The 19,290-nt window shown below is 36.4% G+C and overlaps 1 protein-coding gene across 1 annotated transcript in view; it reads left to right on the forward strand.

Moving 5' to 3' along the window:
• Positions 1-19,290, forward strand: part of CAMKMT (calmodulin-lysine N-methyltransferase) — a 417,640-nt gene that overhangs the window by 21,389 nt on the left and 376,961 nt on the right. The window contains exon 3 of the mRNA XM_005686557.3: positions 4,176-4,240. Coding sequence (XP_005686614.1) covers positions 4,176-4,240 — 65 coding nt within the window. The remainder of the gene's footprint in view (positions 1-4,175; positions 4,241-19,290) is intronic.

The raw sequence follows: 19,290 nt of genomic DNA on the forward strand, positions 1-19,290 counted from the left end.
ACACTTGAATAAAGTAGACATTATTGTTGTTGTTCAATTGCTAAGTCGTGTCTGACTCTTTGCAATCCTATAGACTATAGCCTGCCAGACTTCTATGTCCATGGAGTTTTTCAGGGTTGCCATTTCTTTTTCCTGGGCATCTTCCTGACCCAGGTCTTGAACCTGCATCTCCTGCGTTAGCAGGTGACTTCTGCACTCCTGAGCCACCAGGGAAGCCTGAATAAAGTAGGTGATTCTGAACAAAGAACAATCCTTGGGTTTGGAGCAAAGGAAAGGAAACTTGAAATAATCAAACTGAATATTTATCACACTGTGAACATGGTAGTTTTCTTACAATTAGCACTAATGTTTATACTATTGAGGACAATGATTGTTGACCTTTTTCTTTCATGAGATGCCATCTTTTAGGGTTTCTCAACTTCATAGATAATTGTTTTCCTTCTTGTAAGTTTTTAGAGGTATGGGATTAGTTCTCCTGTTTCCCCATCCCTGATTTGATTTAATGTCACAGGGTTTACTGTCTGTTCTTGGCTTCAACAAATAAGGATTCTTGGCTTTCTGTTCTTGGCTTTCAAGAAGATGAGTTTTGTGTCACTTTCTGTTTTGAGTACTGCCTTTAACTTTTAAACATGTATTTTACCTTAATTATCCCAGTTTCTGCTGTTTAGAAATACTTAACTTGTTGCAAAATATATGTACCTTTTTTTTTCACTCTTGTCTCAGATTTCTTTTCAAATGTTTATTTCATCCTGATAGAGAGAGAGAGAGACAAAGTGCATGAGAGAATCTTTATTAAAACTAGACCATAAAGCAATTGCTCTTTTAGGTATTTATCCTAAGGAAATAATCAGAAAAGACCTCAATGCTATTTCTACAAGGATGTTTGTTGAAGTAATATGCATAAAGCGCAATAGTGGACATAATCTAAAAATCCAACATAAGATATTGGTTCAACAAATTGTGGTGCAATTATTTACTGGACTACTTGGCAGCCATTAAAATCATGTTGCAGGAGAATATTTAATAATGTGAGAAACTTTATAATATGTTGAATGAAAAAAGTACAAATTACAAAATAGTATGGACAATGTGCTCTGCTATTTAATGACAGGTTTGTGAACGTAGCATAAGATTTGAAGGCTATAAACCAAACTATTAACTGTGGTTATCTCTGTATGATAGGATTATGGGCAGTTTTTCCTTGAGGAAGCTATATATTGCTTTGATCTTTAGGAAAAAAATGTGAGCTCTATGCTGTATTGCTGGTCGTTTTAATAGCTTCATCTTGTGTTTTAGATGTTAAATGCTTTGTTCTTTTTTCTCTTGACATGTGTGCTATGGTTTTTTTTCCATGTTAGCGTAAATAACCTCTTCTAGAATCTTGGATCCACAGAGAAGATTCAGAATCTTTGTACCAGTGATGAAAGTTGGATTTGTGGTTGATAGCTTCATTGCCTTAGGTTAGGATACTGTTGAGGCCAATAGTAATTGCAGATAACTTTCTGCATTCTCCCTTCATCACTCTTTGAAAGAACTAGGTCTCTGCGATAGAAATAAGTTTTTCTGGGAAGGGTATTGCAGTTGACATGTATATTCTTACTGTATCTATTAGCTCTCTAGGGCTCCCAGAACAAAACACTGCAGTTTGGATGGCTTTAACGCGGGTTTATTTGCTCACACTTTGGAGTCTGGGAGCCTTAGATCTAGGTGTTGCAGGCTTGGTTTCATCCAAGGCCTCCTCGACGTGCATGTGGCTGCGCTCTTGCTGCCTCTTCCCATGGTTGTCCTTCTGTGCACATGCCTTGTTGACTCTGTGTGTGCTAATCTCCTTTTTGTGTAAGGACAATAGTCGTTTTGCATTAGGGCCCACCCTAATGACCCAATTTTAACCTGATTACCTCTTTGAAGGCCCTTCTGAGGGATTGGGGGTGGTTAGGGCTTCAGCATATGAATTTTGAGGGGGCACAGCTCAGTCCATAACAGTGTGCATCGTTCATGATAAGTTTTTGTGACAAAGTAGTGTTGATAAAGTAAATTTTATTGTGAATCATTAATGCTTATTGTAAACTATTCAGTTCAGTTCAGTTCAGTCGCTCAGTCGTGTCCGACTCTTTGCGACCCCATGAATCACAGCACGCCAGGCCTCCCTGTCCATCACCAACTCCTGGAGTTCACTCAAACTCATGTCCATTGAGTTGGTGATGCCATCCAGCCATCTCATCTTCTGTCATCCTCTTCTCCTCCTGCCCCCAATCCCTCCTAGCATCAGGGTCTTTTCCAATGAGTCAACTCTTCGCATGAGGTGGCCAAAGTACTGGAGTTTCAGCTTCAGCATCAGTCCTTACAGTGAACAGCCAGGACTGATCTCCTTTAGGATGGACTGGTTGGAAGTCCTTGCAGTCCAAGGGACTCTCAAGAGTCTTCTCCAACACCACAGTTCAAAAGCATCAATTCTTCAGCGCTCAGCTTTCTTCATAGTCCAACTCTCATATCCATACATGACCACTGCAAAAACCATAGCCTTGACTAGACGGACCTTTGTTGGCAAAGTAATATCTCTGCTTTTCAATATGCTGTCTAGGTTGGTTATAACTTTCCTTCCAAGGAGTAAGCGTCTTAATTTCATGGCTGCAGTCACCACCTGCAGTGATTTTGAAGCCCCCCAAAATAAAGTCTGACCCTGTTTCCACTGTTTCCCTATCTATTTCCCATGAAGTGATGGGACCAGATGCCATTATCTTTGTTTTCTGAATGTTGAGCTTTAAGCCAACTTTTTCACTCTCCTCTTTCACTTTCATCAAGAGGCTTTTTAGTTCCTCTTCACTTTCTGCCACAAGGGTGGTGTCGTCTGCATATCTGAGGTGATTGATATTTCTCCCGGCAATCTTGATTCCAGCTTGTGCTTCCTCCAGCCCAGTGATTCTCATGATGTATTCTGCATAGAAGTTAAATAAACAAGGTGACAAGATACAGTGTTGACATACTCCTTTTCCTATTTGGAACCAGTCTGTTGTTCTATGTCCAGTTCTAACTGTTGCTTCCTGACCTGCATACAGGTTTCTCAAGAGGCAGGTCAGGTGGTCTGGTATTTCAATCTCTTTCAGAATTTTCCACGGTTTATTGTGATCCACACAGTTCAAGGCTTTGGCATCCTAAAGAACTACAGCTGTAAGTTATATAGGGGAGCATGTAGAAGATTGTAGATGTATTAGCAACAGCTTTTTAAAATCACCGCTGGAAAGTTAACTCAGACTCAATGACCTATTGACAGTTGGGTTCATTTGTTTATGAAGAATAGTATCTTTTATAACTATTAGTAAAATAGCAGTTATCAAATATTTAAAGGGCCATCAGGTGAAGAGAGATGAAAAGGAACAGAATTAAGATCAGTGGGAAAGATACAAAACATTTGCCCCCTGACACACAGAACTCCCTATAAATGGAATGTGCAGACTTGAAAGTTGGTTAGTTCTTTGTGACTAAAGTTATGAATTTGTTGGGCCATTAAAGAGGAAATTATGTGTCATGGAGTGTGGTTATGGAGGTCGATTACTTATTTTTAGTTTTAGACTCTTGAAGTGTGGAGTTTTGTTGTCTCTGAAAAGATAAATAATTTATCTCACACTTATATAATTAAAATAATAAAATAATTATTAGTACTTTAAAATGTAGATTAATCATCAAGAAATGTCATTGCATTAAATATCCCAAAGACTAGTCTGTTCTTTTCCTTCTCCCTCTAGTGGGCAGCTGGTGAAGGAAATGGCAACCCACTCCAGTACTCTTGCCTAGAAAATCCCATGGACGGAGGAGCCTGGTAGGCTACAGTCTATGGGGTTGAGGAGAGTCGGACACGACTGAGTGACTTCACTTTCACTTTTCACTTTCATGCATTGGAGAAGGAAATGGCAACCCACTCCAGTGTTCTTGCCTGGAGAATCCCAGGGACGGGGGAGCCTGGTGGGCTGCCGTCTATGGGGTCGCACAGAGTCGGACATGACTGAAGCGACTTAGCAGCAGCAGCAGCAGCAGCTAGTGGGCAGAAATACTTTAGAAACACAACATGGAAAGGTTTGTTAGTGTTCAATATATCACAATACATGGTCTCAGCTTTAAATAATTAATAAATGTTAATATGTCAGAGTCATTAAAGAAAATGTTTTATTCCTTTCTAGGCATAATAGTGGATCTTTGAATGTTGAAGATGTTCTTACCAGCTTTGACAATACAGGAAATGTCTGTAAGTTATATATTACTTTATAGAAATAATTTTAGTGTTTTTAAAGTCAATTTTTAATTGTTTTTTTTTCCAGTGTTTATTGACTAGCGTATGTATGTGGGTGTATCATAGAAACTCCTGCTGTTTTTAGCTGCATAATAAGCCTCATATAAGATGTACCTACTAAGTGGGATAAGGCAGGTTTTATACTTGGCAGTTTTATGTGTGTAAGACCCACCTGCATTTGAATCTTGGTTCTGAAATTAATCTTGAGCAATTTATATTGTCTCCAGGGCCTCATTCTTTTTCATGTCTTAGAACTGAATATAATGTATATAAAGTGTGTAACGTCCTACATTTTCATAGTTTATACTCAGTAAATGAAATTTTTTATTATTACCTGTGATGAGTACCTCTAAAGCATTTAAGTTTTTTCTAATAATGAAGTTAATATTATTAAGGATTATCCTGATGTAGTAAAATAAACTAATTTGATTGAACTAGGTAGGACAGAAGGAACCCTGGATTCTCTAGTACTATCCCTTTTGTTTCTTGTTTCCATTTTGACCTTTTCAGTTATTCAGTCCAACAGAGGGGCTGTCTCTCCCTTGTTTGCTGTGTTTTGGGTGTGTGCATTTCCACTTCTTGCTTATTCTCTCTTTCACTGGAGAATAAACCCAGAACATTTTTCCTTGCTGCTAATATACTTTAGTAGAATATTTCTGTTTTATTCATTATTATAATAGTATAGAATATATTATCTTTTGATCTAAGCCTTTACATCATGATGGATTTCTCCACTGAGAAAATCGTATAATCATAATGTCATACAATGAGAGAGATCAAACAAGAATATCTTTATATCATGATGTTAAACAATAGACCATGATAGAGGCTGTGTACTTCTTTCTGTGTGCTGCATAGGCTGTTTTCCTTAAGATAGTGGATTATCAATGAAATATGACCATTTTAAATGTGAAAACTATCTTTAAGTGCTTTTCTTCTCAAAAGGAATTGTATAACTGTAACCACTTATTGTATGAACTAATAACATACTCAGCAAGAAGTACTCATTTTAGATCAGCATAGAATAATGTCCAGCAATACTCAGGCAATAATCTTGTTCTTATGCCCACATTATGGCAAGCTTTTGATTGCCGAGAAAAATATTTATGTATTTTGTCACTAAGAAGTCTAAATACCCTAAAATTATCCTAAAATATTTAAAATAATGTAATATTTTTTATGGACAGTAATAGGCATACCTTTTAGTTTTTATATGCTGATGCTGGCTGAATTCTTTCCCAATATTTTTGCTGGGGATTGGGGCAAGGTCTGGGTTCAGTTCAGTTCAGTTCAGTTCAGTCGCTCAGTCATGTCCAACTCTTTGCGACCCCATGGACTGCAGCACTCCAGGGGCTCCCTGTCCATCACCAGCTCCTGGAGCCAACCGAAACTCATGTCCACTGAGTCGGTGATGCCAATACTCCTGCCCTCAATCTTTCCCAGCATAAGGGTCTTTTCACATGAGTCAGCTCTTCACATCAAGTGGCCAAACCATTGGAGTTTCAGCTTCAACATCAGTCCTTCCAGTGAACACCCAGGACTGATCTCCTTTAGGATGGACTGGTTGGGTCTGGGTAAGGAATGTTAATGGTGGTTGAGACGTTCTCCTTTAGTTCTTTGATAATGTAAATATCATTAAGTCAGGCTTTGCTGTGTTTAGTCGCTCAGTTGTGTCCAACTCTTTGTGACTCTATGGACTGTGGCCCGCCAGGCTCCTCTGTCTATGGGAATCCTTCAGGCAAGAATACTGGAGTGGGTTGCCATGCCCTCCTCCAGGGCATCTTCCCAATCCAGGGAGCGAACCTAGGTCTCTAGCATTGCAGGTGGTTCTTTCCCATCTGAGCCACCAGGCAAGCAGGTCAGGCTTATGCATGTGTAATTTAGGAACATCATCCTGAAATGCTACATGTGAATTTAAAAAATTTTTGTTTTTTGGCCATGCCACATGACATGCAGGATCTTAGTTCCCCATACAGGTGTGGAACCCGCACCTCTGCAGCAGAAGTGCAGAGTCTTAACCACTGGACTGCCAGGAAGCCCTGAATATGGATTTTTGGTTTGGTAATGTGAAAATCAAGTATTGTTCCCAGTGGCTAGTATGAAATAGGGCCACTAGCTGGCAGCATTAAGTAAAAAAAAATTTTTTCCTTAAGGTCTAAGCTATTATTTTATATATGAATAATATATATATACTTCTCAAACATTTTTTCCCATCAACTTGTCTGTACCTACCCTCCCCCTCAAGTTGTTGTTGCATTGACAAATGGAGATATTGTATGGTTTTGTTTTTTTTTTTCCCACTGCTGCCCATTGTTTGGTAGAAAGACTTGAGTCTTTGGAATTAGAACCACCTAGTTTCTTGGTTCCGAAATTAATCTCGAGCTATTTTATATTATCTCCAGGAGCCTCGGTTTTTTTCATCTCTTAGAACTGGATATAATGTATTGAAGTGTATAACATACTATATCCCTCATAGTTGATACTCAGTAAATGAATCTGTTGTTACAGTGATGAGTACCTATAAAGCTTTGCAGTTTTTTTCTAATAATGAAGATAGTATTATCAAGGATTATCTTGATGTTGTAAAAGTAAGGGTGGGAAAAATAGATCAAATTACAGAAATAGTAATTTACTAAAATGTTTTGTCATAAATATGGTCTTAAAAACCTGAATGTATAGCCTAAGTAATAATTCAGTAACTTCTAATAGAAGAGGTGATAAAAATAAAGCTTATTAAAGCATGTTTTGTAGTATTTGTATTATTCTTTAAGAAAAATCTATAATGATATTTCAACTTAATGTAAAATTGGTAAAGTCCTGATAAAGTAAGTCTTGATTATAACTTTCATATAATGTTTGTCAAGGCTTGAAGTGATCAAGTTTTGAAAAAGTGGTTTTTCACTTGATGTCTCAAATATTTGATTGTACTGTAGTAGTGACATTACGGGCTTCCCAGGTGACTCAGAGCTAAAGAATCAGCCTACCAGTGCAGGAGACACAGGAGACACGGATTCAGTCCCTGGATTGGGAAGATCCCCTGGTAGGAAATGGCAACTGACTCCAGTATTCTTGCCTGGAACATTCCACGGACATAACAGCCTGGTGGGCTACAATCCACGGTGTCGCAGAGTTGGACACCACTGAGCAGGCACGATTAGATTAAGTTTGTGACAGGAAGGCCCAGCAGAGGGCGCTACAACCACAAGTCTATCTCACAGCTCAATATAATTGGAATAAATAACTTGAATAGTAAGCCTAAGCTTTCATAAAGTAAACAAGAAAAATGTACGTTTAAACGTTTATCTCTGATTTATTTCTTATACATTTACTATATTCAGCAATTCACTAATAAATAGATTTTCTTGACTGATGTGTTTAGTTCATTTTTTAATTGTATCAGTTTAATTTTCATACTTCTAGCTTTAACTACAGGAATACTTTTGGTCTTGTTAATCTTTATAGAGACATTTCTATACAGGAAAAACAGTTCCTAAATCATCACCGTGGTAGAACACTACTATCATGCTGAAGAATATTTGGGATGAGGAAAAAACGTTTTTAATATGATACCGGGAGAGAACCAGTAGGTGGAATTATCCATTTATTCAGGAATTAATTTCTGGGTTAACAGAAATTCCTGATTAAAAAAAAATAATTTAATTAAAGTACGTTATAGTTAACAACCTCCTGTACGTGTTTATACAAAACATACATATGAGAATATATATAAAATATATTTGTGTTTACTGGTACCATTAATCTCAATTTCCAGTTAACTTCAAAAACAAGTAATGCTTTTATTCATTATAAATTTTCAAAGAGGAGAGGATCAGTCTTACTGCTTGAAGTTGTTTGTACTCTCATCAAAAAGATTTGGAAAAATCTTTAATTTTGGAAAATAAATGAAACCTCTAGATATTTTCTTATTGGTGATATATTAGAAAAGAAAATATTCCTTATGTTTGCCTCTATTATTTTAAATGTATGACTTGCAAAGTGTTTAATGTTTTTGAGATATCCTTTCAGTATTTGCATTCCTTTGAATGTTGTAGGGAGAAATTAAAATGAATCTCACACAGTTTTTTCTGCATAATACATTGCTCTATAGGATACGACCCCAGTCTTATTATTATATACTTATATTTGCTGTTGTGACAAACAAATTATTTTGAAAGTCAAACTTCTTTTTTGCTTACCTCTAACTAGGGATAGGTATACATATTTTGTCTTTGGAGTCTGGTACTTGAGAACATACTTTTTTTTAAAGTATCAAAGCTACTTTGTGGAAAGATCGTGTCTGCTATTGATCCATTGTGCCTGGAAAGAGATGCCATCAGGCTCCCTAGGGATAAGTATAGGATGCATCCTTCACTTCAGACGAGGTGCTGGCTTCTTTTGTGTTTCATGTAACATGTCACACAGATGCTTTGGGTCACAAGAGAGTATTCTGTGGCAGATCTCTGGCTTCTGTTTTCTCTGCGGGCTGAGCCTCCTTTCCAGCCAGCCCCTGACCTCCAATCAAAGAAACCCCATCATGCCCTATCTCTTCTGAAAGCACTTTCTCTTTCTCCCCCTCATCTCTTTCCTTACTGAAACGATTTTTAAAAAAAAGTGATTCTCTTCAGCCCTTAATCCAAATTTTACCGCATAGTATATAGTACAACTGTTTGCTATCTAGAAAATGTCTTCAGTGTGGGGAGTATAATTGCTTCATTTGAACTCTCTCTCTTATTTTTAATCACGTTGTTCTTTTGTCAGCATGGACAGATGATTAATACTTCTCATACAATTTATTGATACAATATATACAATATAATGTGTATAAGCCATTAAAGGCTTTGGAAGTCAATATTCACTGTATATTATTGCAGTAATCTGCTGTGAATCAGGAGTCCTGGCCAGCACAACAGTGCCGCTTGCATTTGAGAAATGTATTGGTAACGTTCCTTCTGCTATTCTTTGAAATAATTTTTTTCTTCTCGCTGAGCTACACAACAGAACTTTGTGATGGTTGATGTCTCATGACATCAACCTAGAGAAATTTATAGACTTTCTACCTTGTCTATTCTTACATGTGAACATGGTGATTTTTTTTTTCTCCCTAACAAATCCTGGGTCTAACCTGGACTTTTAATGCACACAGCTGCAGCCTCCTGCTTCTTGGTTCTTTCTAGGGGTCTCATAGTGGGACCTGTTTTGTGATGTATCCAAAACTCATCTATTTTGGGTTAGTAATTAAGCAAAGATTCTTGTTGAAATACAAAATGTTTTCCATTTCTATCTATATTTGGGAGACCAAAGTTGACTGTCTCTTAGGAAATACAATCCAAATTTTTAGTTTTTCTTTTTCATTTTTATTGTGTTATGTAGTTAAGGTCTGTAATTATTGGTGGAATTATTTCAGCTTTAGGAGTGTCAGATTGGATTTAAAGTTTTTCCTCATTCAAATAAAGGCATATTGTGTTTATATATGTAGAATATATACATTTATGTAGGTATATGTATATATTCTTGGTAAGAGTGTTTGATTAAAAAAATGAGAACTTTGGGCTTTTGTGGGTAATTGCTCTATTTTTAACATAGTGGGGTCATGGAAGCATTCTGGAATATGAAGCTGAGGTTTTAGCCCTGCCAGTTACTTGCTGTGTGATTGTAGGCAAGTTTTTAAACAGATCTTAACTGTTTAAAATTGAATAAGAAACAATAACTATCTTTTAGTGTAGTAAACATAATATTAGGTAATGTGAAAATACTGTGTAAACTGTAGGTAATACTTGTATTAGTATTTTGTTGTTAATACTAATATCATGTCTCATTTATTCTAAGGCCTTTTCAGTATCTTTGATACTGGAAAATAACACAAAATAGGAAATATTTTTGTGTTTTAATGTTTTACATTATTCTGTACATGAAAACATAGTGCAAAGTCACATTATGAAAAGTATATGTAATATGAAATATGTATTATGAAATTATGAAATCATATGTAATATGAAATACATATGTAAATCAGTGTTTTAGAAAAGAAACTTCAGAAAGACAAAAATATATGTGATTTATTATGTGATAAAGATGGAATTTCAGTGGGATTGGAAGAGATGAATTCTTCAATAAATAGTACTGTCTAGGAATTTAGAAAAAAATAACAAATCAAATCTCTTCCTTTATACTATGTAATTACCAAAATTAATTTAAGATAGTTAAATATTTAATTAACAAATTCAAACACTTCTAGATATTTCAGATGAATACTTTTAAGATATTGAAATAAATAAGGCCTTTCTAAGTGTGACCCAAGTCCTATGAATTTAAAAATAGATTGACTAAATAAAGATTTAAAGTCACGTTATTCAAAAAGTAGCAAAAAAGTTGAAAGAGAAATGACAAACTGGTAATTATTATTTATGACATATACGTGGACAAAGATGTATTCTCTTTATTGTGTGAAGAGCTCCCACAAAGAAATAGCAAAAGCAGGCTGTAGATCTATAAGAAAAAGACAAAGCATAGTGAAAATTAGAAAAAAGTCATTCACAAAAACAATGCCAATGCTCTATAAAGACATCAAATGATTATTTTACTAGTAAAGAAGTAATGAAATGCAATTAAAACAGTGAGAATTATTATCAAATTGGTGAAGATGAGCAAAGATAAACAATAATCAGTGAATTGTAGGTACATGTGCATTCTCATCTACCATTGGTGGGAGGGTAAATTGATTCTACTTCTCTAGAGGCAGTCTGGCAATATTTTTCATGATTTTTAGTACCCATATCATTCTGATTAATAATTCTTTTACTAAGAAATAATGAAGCCAAAATGTAAAGGTGGAATGTAAAGGAATTCATCATAGCACAGTGAATAACTGGAAAAAAATAAATCTTTAATTTTAGATGACTGGTTAATTATGGATATTTCATGAAATGGAATATTTTGTAGCTGTACAAGGCTTTAAAGCATATTAGGTTAAAAAATTACTACAGGGAATATGATTCTATTTCTGTAAAGTACATATATACTAATGAAGTAGCTGCTGCTGCTGTCGCTTCAGTCGTGTCCGACTCTGTGCGACCCCATAGACGGCAGCCCACCAGGCTCCCCCATCCCTGGGATTCTCCAGGCAAGGACACTGGAGTGGGTTGCCATTTCCTTCTCCAGTGCATGAAAGTGAAAAGTCAAAGTGAGGTATGTGGATGCATAGTTGTTGTTGTTCAGTTGCTAAGTCATGTCCAGACTAAGTGTGGTCCACTGGAGAAGGGAATGGCAGACCACTCCAGCATTCTTGCCTTGAGAACCCCATGAGCAGTATGAAAAGGTGTATGCATAGAACTGTGTCTAAATGTTCACAGTGTTTTTTTGGAGTATTGGAGTTATGGATGATTATCACTTTCTTCTTTATACTTTTTAGCATTTGATTTTTTTTATTGTATTAGGCAGTGTCATTTTTATTTTGAAAAAAGTGAATACTCTTTAATTTCCAAATTGAGTGATAATTTTTTTTGTTTTGACTGAAAGCTGTGATAAAATCTCAGATTGCTTAGGATAATACTGTAGGAAAAGGAGCAATTAATTTTACTACTGAAAAAATATAAAGTATTTTATTTTTAAACAGTGCTTTTGTCCAAGGAACTCACATCACTGTTGGATATTAATCTGTTAATTCCCCCAGTACACTTGAAAGAAGTCAAAGATCAAATCATTCTAGGCCTATATTAGGTTGTGGGAGTATAAAGAGGTTAAAAACTCAGTCAATGGGAGAAAATTGAGCTTGAGCATAGATAATTTATAAGTTCTGTTGAAAAATAAATTCTAAGGTTCAATTAGCAGGCATAGGTAATGGTCAGCAGCCCTGTGACTATAAGGATCCCATGGAGAAGGGAATGCTAACCACTCCAGTGTTCTTGCTTGGAGAATTCCATGGACAGAAGAACCTGGCAGGCTACAGTCCATTGGGTTGCAAGAGTCAGACACACCTGAGCAACCAACAGTTGAGACTGTAGGAGGCCCCAGTGAAAGTGGGGAGCTGGTGATGGTATGCAACACTGGTCTGGATTTGGCTCGTAGGCCGTCTTGAGAATTTGTGTGTGTTTGTATGTGTAGGCTTCATTAGAAAGACTTCTAGAGGGTAAGTTAGGAAAGATTTCCAGGGGTAGGTTAGGTCTCTAGATAGTAGTTTTCTGAGCTATATGTTTCCAATTGTCCGACTTCCTGGCTCCAAGTTGTCAGGGCGGTTTTTTCTTTTGACACAATATTGGGTAAACATGCCCCTAAGCCATAAACAGAGTCCTCTGCATTTGCTTACTATTTACCATGGAAGGAACATTTAGAAGACATCTCTTTTTAATTCACTTTAAAAATTTTTATTTGAAATAAAAAATTATGGAGTTGTAATGATTCTTTTTGATAAAAGAAGGTGCTGTCATTATGAGGAAAGACCGAAATAAACCCTATTATCCTTTCTAGATTCATAACATGTATTAATACTTAACCAAGGTATTCATACCAGAAGGTAGTTTATGTCTCTGTTATAAACCTGCTAGTTTCTCCCACCTTTCTATATTTGAAGGGATGTGCTTAATTTAGATGCTTTCAAGTTTTAGCAGACGATGTGCCAAGCAAGCCTTTCTCCTCCCAGCAAATTCTGAATAGTACTTCTTTATCTTCTTTCAGATAGCTACCTTTTTTTTTTTTTTTTGCATCCCTTTCAGTGTTAGGGACTTTGTGAATATTCTTCCCATTTAGTCTTCTGAACAATTTTGCAAGTGGCGAGGAAACTGATACTCAGATAAAAATAACTTGCTTAAAAATTAGTATTTAGTAAACAGTCACACAGGAATTTATGCCTATTCTACTATATTTATTAAAGGTAGCATTTCTCCAAAATGACGAGCAATGAATTTTAAAAGTTCATGGTAGAAATTGAAACTAAAAGTGGTAACTTGGAGTGCAAGAAAATAACTTTGGCAAATGGAAAAGAATTCTGTCCAGTGGATTGTGTCTCAGAAGAGACTGATTAAAGGTCACTGGAAAATGGGCTCTCTAGGGTTTCTGAAAGGTAGTTGACAGTCTAATGGAGTGGGGATTTAGGGAGCAAGGATGGGGTGAAAGAATGCATTGTCTTTTAATAGTCTAAAACCAAATGTGGGTTTTATTTCAGTTTTCTTTTCTTTTTTGAGAAGTGCTTCTTTTTGCACAATAATACAGTAGTAATACTGATTTGTGTTTTTTACATAGCCCTTTCTCTAAGGTACTCAGTGTGTTTCTCAAGCTTATGGCTATAGTGATATTTATAAATTGCTTAAATAAGCATTAGTCATACAAAAAGCTCAACTGAGTATTTCTGTCTTTAGGAAAATAGTGTGGATTTGGACAGTCTTTCCACAGAGAACAGTGGATATTTGGACATTTGTTTGGCCTATATGTATTGCCACACTCTGTGAATGCTTGATGTGAATAAAATATTTGATGATTGAATGAATTTAGTATTTGTATGTGTGTATCTTTTTAATGTATTAAAAAATTTTTTTTAATGTGGACCATTTTTAAAGTCATCTGTTGAATTTGTTACAGTCTTGCTTTTCCTGTGTATATTCTGATTTTCTGGCCCCAAGGCATGTGGAATTGTAGCTCTCCAACCAGGGTTCAAACCCACACCCCCCTTATTAGAAGGTGAAGTCGCAACCTCTGGAATGCCAGGGAAATTCCTCTCTTCTCTTTTGTGTTCTCCTTTCTCACCCTTTCCTTGCTACTCCTAGCCTTGAGTCTAATATTTGTGTTATATGCTGGGGAGTGGGGATAGTCATAGAAGGAATTAAGAGAAGCTCCCGATCGTTCTGTCTGGGTAGGTGTGTTGGAAAATGTGGGTGTTTTCTGTACACTGGAGATGCTGCACGTGCTCACAGTCTGCTTGTTCTGAATCAGGTGGAGTGGTGCTCAAATTTTGCTCCTGGTGGCAAATTCATGGTTTGTTTGAAGCCGTTGGTGGTGGGGACCAGACTTTAGCATCATTGCCATGACATTGTCATTTCCCGGGGCTCCCATAGTTCCTGACTGAAAGATATAGTAGAACCTAGACTTAAAATTTAAGCATCATTTTTAATTGTGATAGTCAAAGGTAAATAATATTTTGATCAATCTTGGAGTTTGGTTTTACTTTAATATTTGACATCTTAATCAGAATTTAGTGGGGATTTGTTGTACTGCTATTATATATGATTGAGAAATAGCATGAATTTATGTAAACCACGACTTCTCTGCTTCTACTTGTGCCCTGGATTCTTTTAAAGGAGAAATTATAATGATGAGAAGGGGAACATTGATTCATGTTGCCTCCTTGGATCTTTCTCTCATAAGTCCTACAGGTTTGTAGTTTATATCCTACAATTTTAGCACTGAATTTTGTATCATATTGTATTAGCTATTTGTTAATTTTTTTCTCTCCCAAATAAAGTATAACTCCACAGATTGCAGGCACCATAGCCTTTCTGGTTCAGTCTCAACGGGGTGTTAGTCCATTCAACAAAAGTATTTTCAAATAACTTGGGTATTTTACCTCTTTTGATTAAGTGACTTGAGAGCAACACAGTCTTTAGCAATTTTTCTTTTTTTCCCTTCTCTCATCCTCTACTGTTCTATATTGATACTGATTCTGTACTTCCACATACAAAACAATCAAATAAAAAGCTTTAGAAAGCAGTTCTCTTGTCTCTATCATAACCCTTTCCTTTTCCCCATTTCCTCCTGATTCTCCATCATAGGACTCAGGAACTGGTCTGTCAAGGTTGGATAGTCCTTGGAGGGTATGAGCTTCAGGTAGTCAGAGGCAAGAGACTGAGGCAGATCAGTTTCTTTTAGTTAGGGTGACTATACAGTCGAGTTTGTCTGGCCTGATCCCAGTTTATCCCTGATGTTCTTAGCAAAATTATTAACTGTACCTCCTTTCACACCCCATAGTGTCCTGCTTTGGATGATAAATTATATGCCAATTTTTAGAACACCTAAGAGAGATATATTGGAAGCTTATGTTAATTGTTTATATCTAGTCACACCTCTTAATTCTGCTATGGTACCTGTACAAAGTCTGGCTTAAGTGATATTCACCAAATATTGTCAGTTTTCATTCCAATCCCAAAGAAAGGCAATGCCAAAGAATGCTCAAACTACTGCATAGTTGCACTCATCTCATACATTAGTAAAGTAATGCTTAAAATTCTCCAAGCCAGGCTTCAGCAATATGTAAACTGTGAACTTCCAGATGTTCAAGCTGGTTTTAGAAAAGTCAGAGATCAAATTACCAACATCCACTGGATCATCAAAAAAGCAAGAGAGTTCCAGAAAAACATCTATTTCTGCTTTCTTGACTATGCCAAAGCCTTTGACTGTGTGGACCACAATAAACTGTGGACAATTCTGAAAGAGATGGGCATACCAGACCACCTGACCTGCCTCTTGAGAAACCTGTGTGTAGGTCAGGAAGCAACAGTTAGAACTGGACATGGAACAACAGACTGGTTCCAAATAGGAAAAGGAGTACGTCAAGGCTGTATATTGTCACCCTGCTTATTTAACTTCTATGCAGAGTACATCATGAGAAACGCTGGGCTGGAGGAAGCACAAGCTGGAATCAAGATTGCTGGGAGAAATATCAATAACCTCAGATATGCAGATGACACCACCCTTATGGCAGGAAGTGAAGAACTAAAGAGCCTCTTGATGAAAGTGAAAGAGGAGAGTGAAAAAGTTGGCTTAAAGCTCAACATTCAGAAAACTGAACTAAGTATCGATTCATTTGAATCCTTGCTGCTGCTGCTGCTGCTGCTGCTGCTGCTACTGCTGCTACTGCTGCTACTGCTGCTAAGTCGCTTATGTTGTGTCCGAGTATGTGCGACCCCATAGACGACAGCCCACCAGGCTCTCCCATCCCTGGGATTCTCCAGGCAAGAACACTGGAGTGGGTTGCCATTTCCTTTTCCAATTTTGAATCCTTCAGTTCAGTTCAGTTCAGTTGCTCAGTTGTGTCTGACTCTTTGCGAGGCCATGAATCGCAGCACACCAGGCCTCCTTGTCCATCACCAACTCCCAGAGTTCACTCAAACTCATGTCCATCGAGTCAGTGATGCCATCCAGCCATCTCACCCTCTATCATCCCCTTCTCCTTCTGCCCCTCAGTCACATTCAGATGAATCCATTCATTCTCCATAAGTGTACTTGTATTCAGTATATATAACAGATAGGTAAATCTACACCTGTTTTAGCGGATGTATACTACAGGCCCCATGAACTAATAAAAACTGAATTTAGAACACATGCAAATTTTGATTAGCTAATGCAATAATTGAAAAAAAAATTGAATTACTGCCAAGATTTGAAAATAGGAAGATTCACATAACAACCTAGATTTCTAATTCCTCTTTGAGGAAAATAATGATCTAGTGGTCTGATCTCACATGGTAATGATTATCTGGAGCTGAGCAGATTCTCCATTTTGCCCCTTTACCATCACACCTGTGGGTGTTTCAATTTGCAGTCTCTGATACGTGTTATTTATTTGGATGCACTTAAAAGCAGATTTATTGTCCTACATTTTCAGATTATTTAGTTATTTATTTAGGAAGAGTCAATTCTGATTAGTCATTTTATTTATTAAAGCTAATTAAGTAAAATGCTTATAAATTCTTTGGGGAGTCAGTTTTTTTTAATTCAACAGGTTAGTCATTCATTTTTGGAAAATATTTTTCCCATACTATCTAAGAATGTAAGTAGCTATTGACTAATATTTATGTGGTTATATTTAATAGAAAATAAGATATTATGATATTATTTTAAATATTTTTCAACAGTCAATACCTGTAAGAAAACATTTTTGAAGCTTACTCATTTCAGTAAAATTATAAAATATATTAAAAAATGAAACTGAAAAGTAGTATAGAGCTATAGGAGAAATTTTAAATGTTTGTGGGTATATGTATATATATATGCATTATATGTATATGTGTGTGTATTTATATATATAAGATATATAGTTAACTTTATCTTCATTTATATCTCCTGTATTTATAGATTAGAAAAAGAAAGAGCAATCTCAACAATGTTTATTAAGTATCTATTATGTGCTGTCCTGCATTTTCAATTCTTAAATGATTTTTCAGCTTTGACCTGCTACAAAGGAATAAAACATTCTTTCTATACACATTGAAGAAACTACTGTGTATTAAAATCTGGATAAATATCTCACTGTCTGATGCATGGAGGATCTCTGTGAACTATGTCTTAAGTCTCATCAGTAAATATCTTTTAAGAATAATTTAAAATAGTACATTGCTTAATTAGTGAAGAATTTACTCTGATACCAAGTTTTAGAATATTGGCAAGAAAATGGCATGAGTTACTCTAACTATGTTAAATATAAATTTAATGGCATGGGTATGCTATTTCAGGACATAATTTTATTTGTATATTTTTAAGGCTTAAAATGTTTTCAGATAAAATTATCTGTATGTAGACCTTCTGTTTCATGTGTGTGAAGTCTTTATACCTCAACTTTATACCTGGTGCAAATGTTTCTACTTGAAATCTCCCTTTCCTGTCATCCTGGGGATTCTTATCATTTCTCTTTTTTTGTTGGAATTCATTTCCCAAATATGGAGGCTTTTTCTTTCTTTATTCCATCATTTGGGGTGATGATAAACTTCAGTAGTAGGTCCCTGAGACAGTAAGGAGAAGTAATTTCTGAGTATCTTGTGTTACTTTGGTTGGAAATAAAATAATAACATTTGAAGTAGTTTCTCCTTCAAGTTTTTACAGTAATATATTCCATCTTCTAGTGTTCCATTTGAGAAGTCTGCTGCTGCTGCTGCTGCTAAGTCGCTTCGGTCGTGTCAGATTCTGTGCGACCCCATAGACGGCAGCTCACCAGGCTCCCCCGTCCCTGGGATTTTCCAGGCAAGAACACTGGAGTCGGTTGCCATTTCCTTCTCCAATGCATGAAAGTGAAAAGTGAAGTCGCTTACTTCCGACTCATGTCCGACTCTAGTGACCCCATGGATTGCAGCCTACCAGGTTCCTCCGTCCATGGGATTTTCCAGGCAAGAGTACTGGAGTGGGTTGCCGTTGCCTTCTCCTTCGAGGAGTCTTATGCTATTCTAATTCTTTATCTTTTTTTATGAAAATGTTAGTTCTGTCTGGAATTTGACAGAATCCTTTCTTATTTTCCCTGTTCTAAATTTTATGATATGATATCTTGGTGTGACTCAATTTTCAAACATTGTATTGGACATTTGCTGGGTACTCAGTGTAAAAAGTCATGTTTTTTAGTTCTGAAAAGTTTTCTTGAATTATTTCTTTAGTGGTTTTCTCTCTTCTGTTTTCTCTGTTGTCTTGGAACTTTAATTTTTCAGATATTGGGCATCCTGGACAGGTTCTCTATCTTTTCATCTTCTGTTTTGCATATTTTTGACTTTTTCTATACTCTCAGGGTTACTTTTTAATAATAGAGGTCTTCATCAATTCTCTGACTCTTTGCAGCCCCATGGACTATATCCTGGCAGGCTCCTGTGTCCATGGAATTCTCCAGGCAAGAATACTGGAGTAGGTGGCCATTTCCTTCTCCAGAGGATCTTCTGGACCCAGGGACTGAACCCACATCTCTTGCATTGGCAGGCAGATTCTTTACCACTGAGCCACCTGGGAAGCCCATGTGTACACACACATACATCAATCTCAGTATATTCTATAACAACATAAAACCACCTAGTTAAATTTTTAAAAGTTCATTAAGTAGATCACATATGGTTCTTGTCACATGTACACTAGAAAAATATTTCCAGTTTAAACATACTGAGATGAATCACCAAGGCTTTGCACATGTTTTAGGAATTCTCTTCCTCCTCATTTCCAAATCCCTCTTTAACCTTCATGATTCAGCTCAAGTGCACCTCCTCTTTCAATTATTTTCTGACTCACCTAAGCTACACTTCGTTGGTCCTTCTTATGTTTACTTGTAGGCT

Source organism: Capra hircus, chromosome 11 (genome assembly GCF_001704415.2).
Source record: "Capra hircus breed San Clemente chromosome 11, ASM170441v1, whole genome shotgun sequence".
In the NCBI taxonomy this organism is placed as follows: Eukaryota; Metazoa; Chordata; class Mammalia; order Artiodactyla; family Bovidae; genus Capra; species Capra hircus.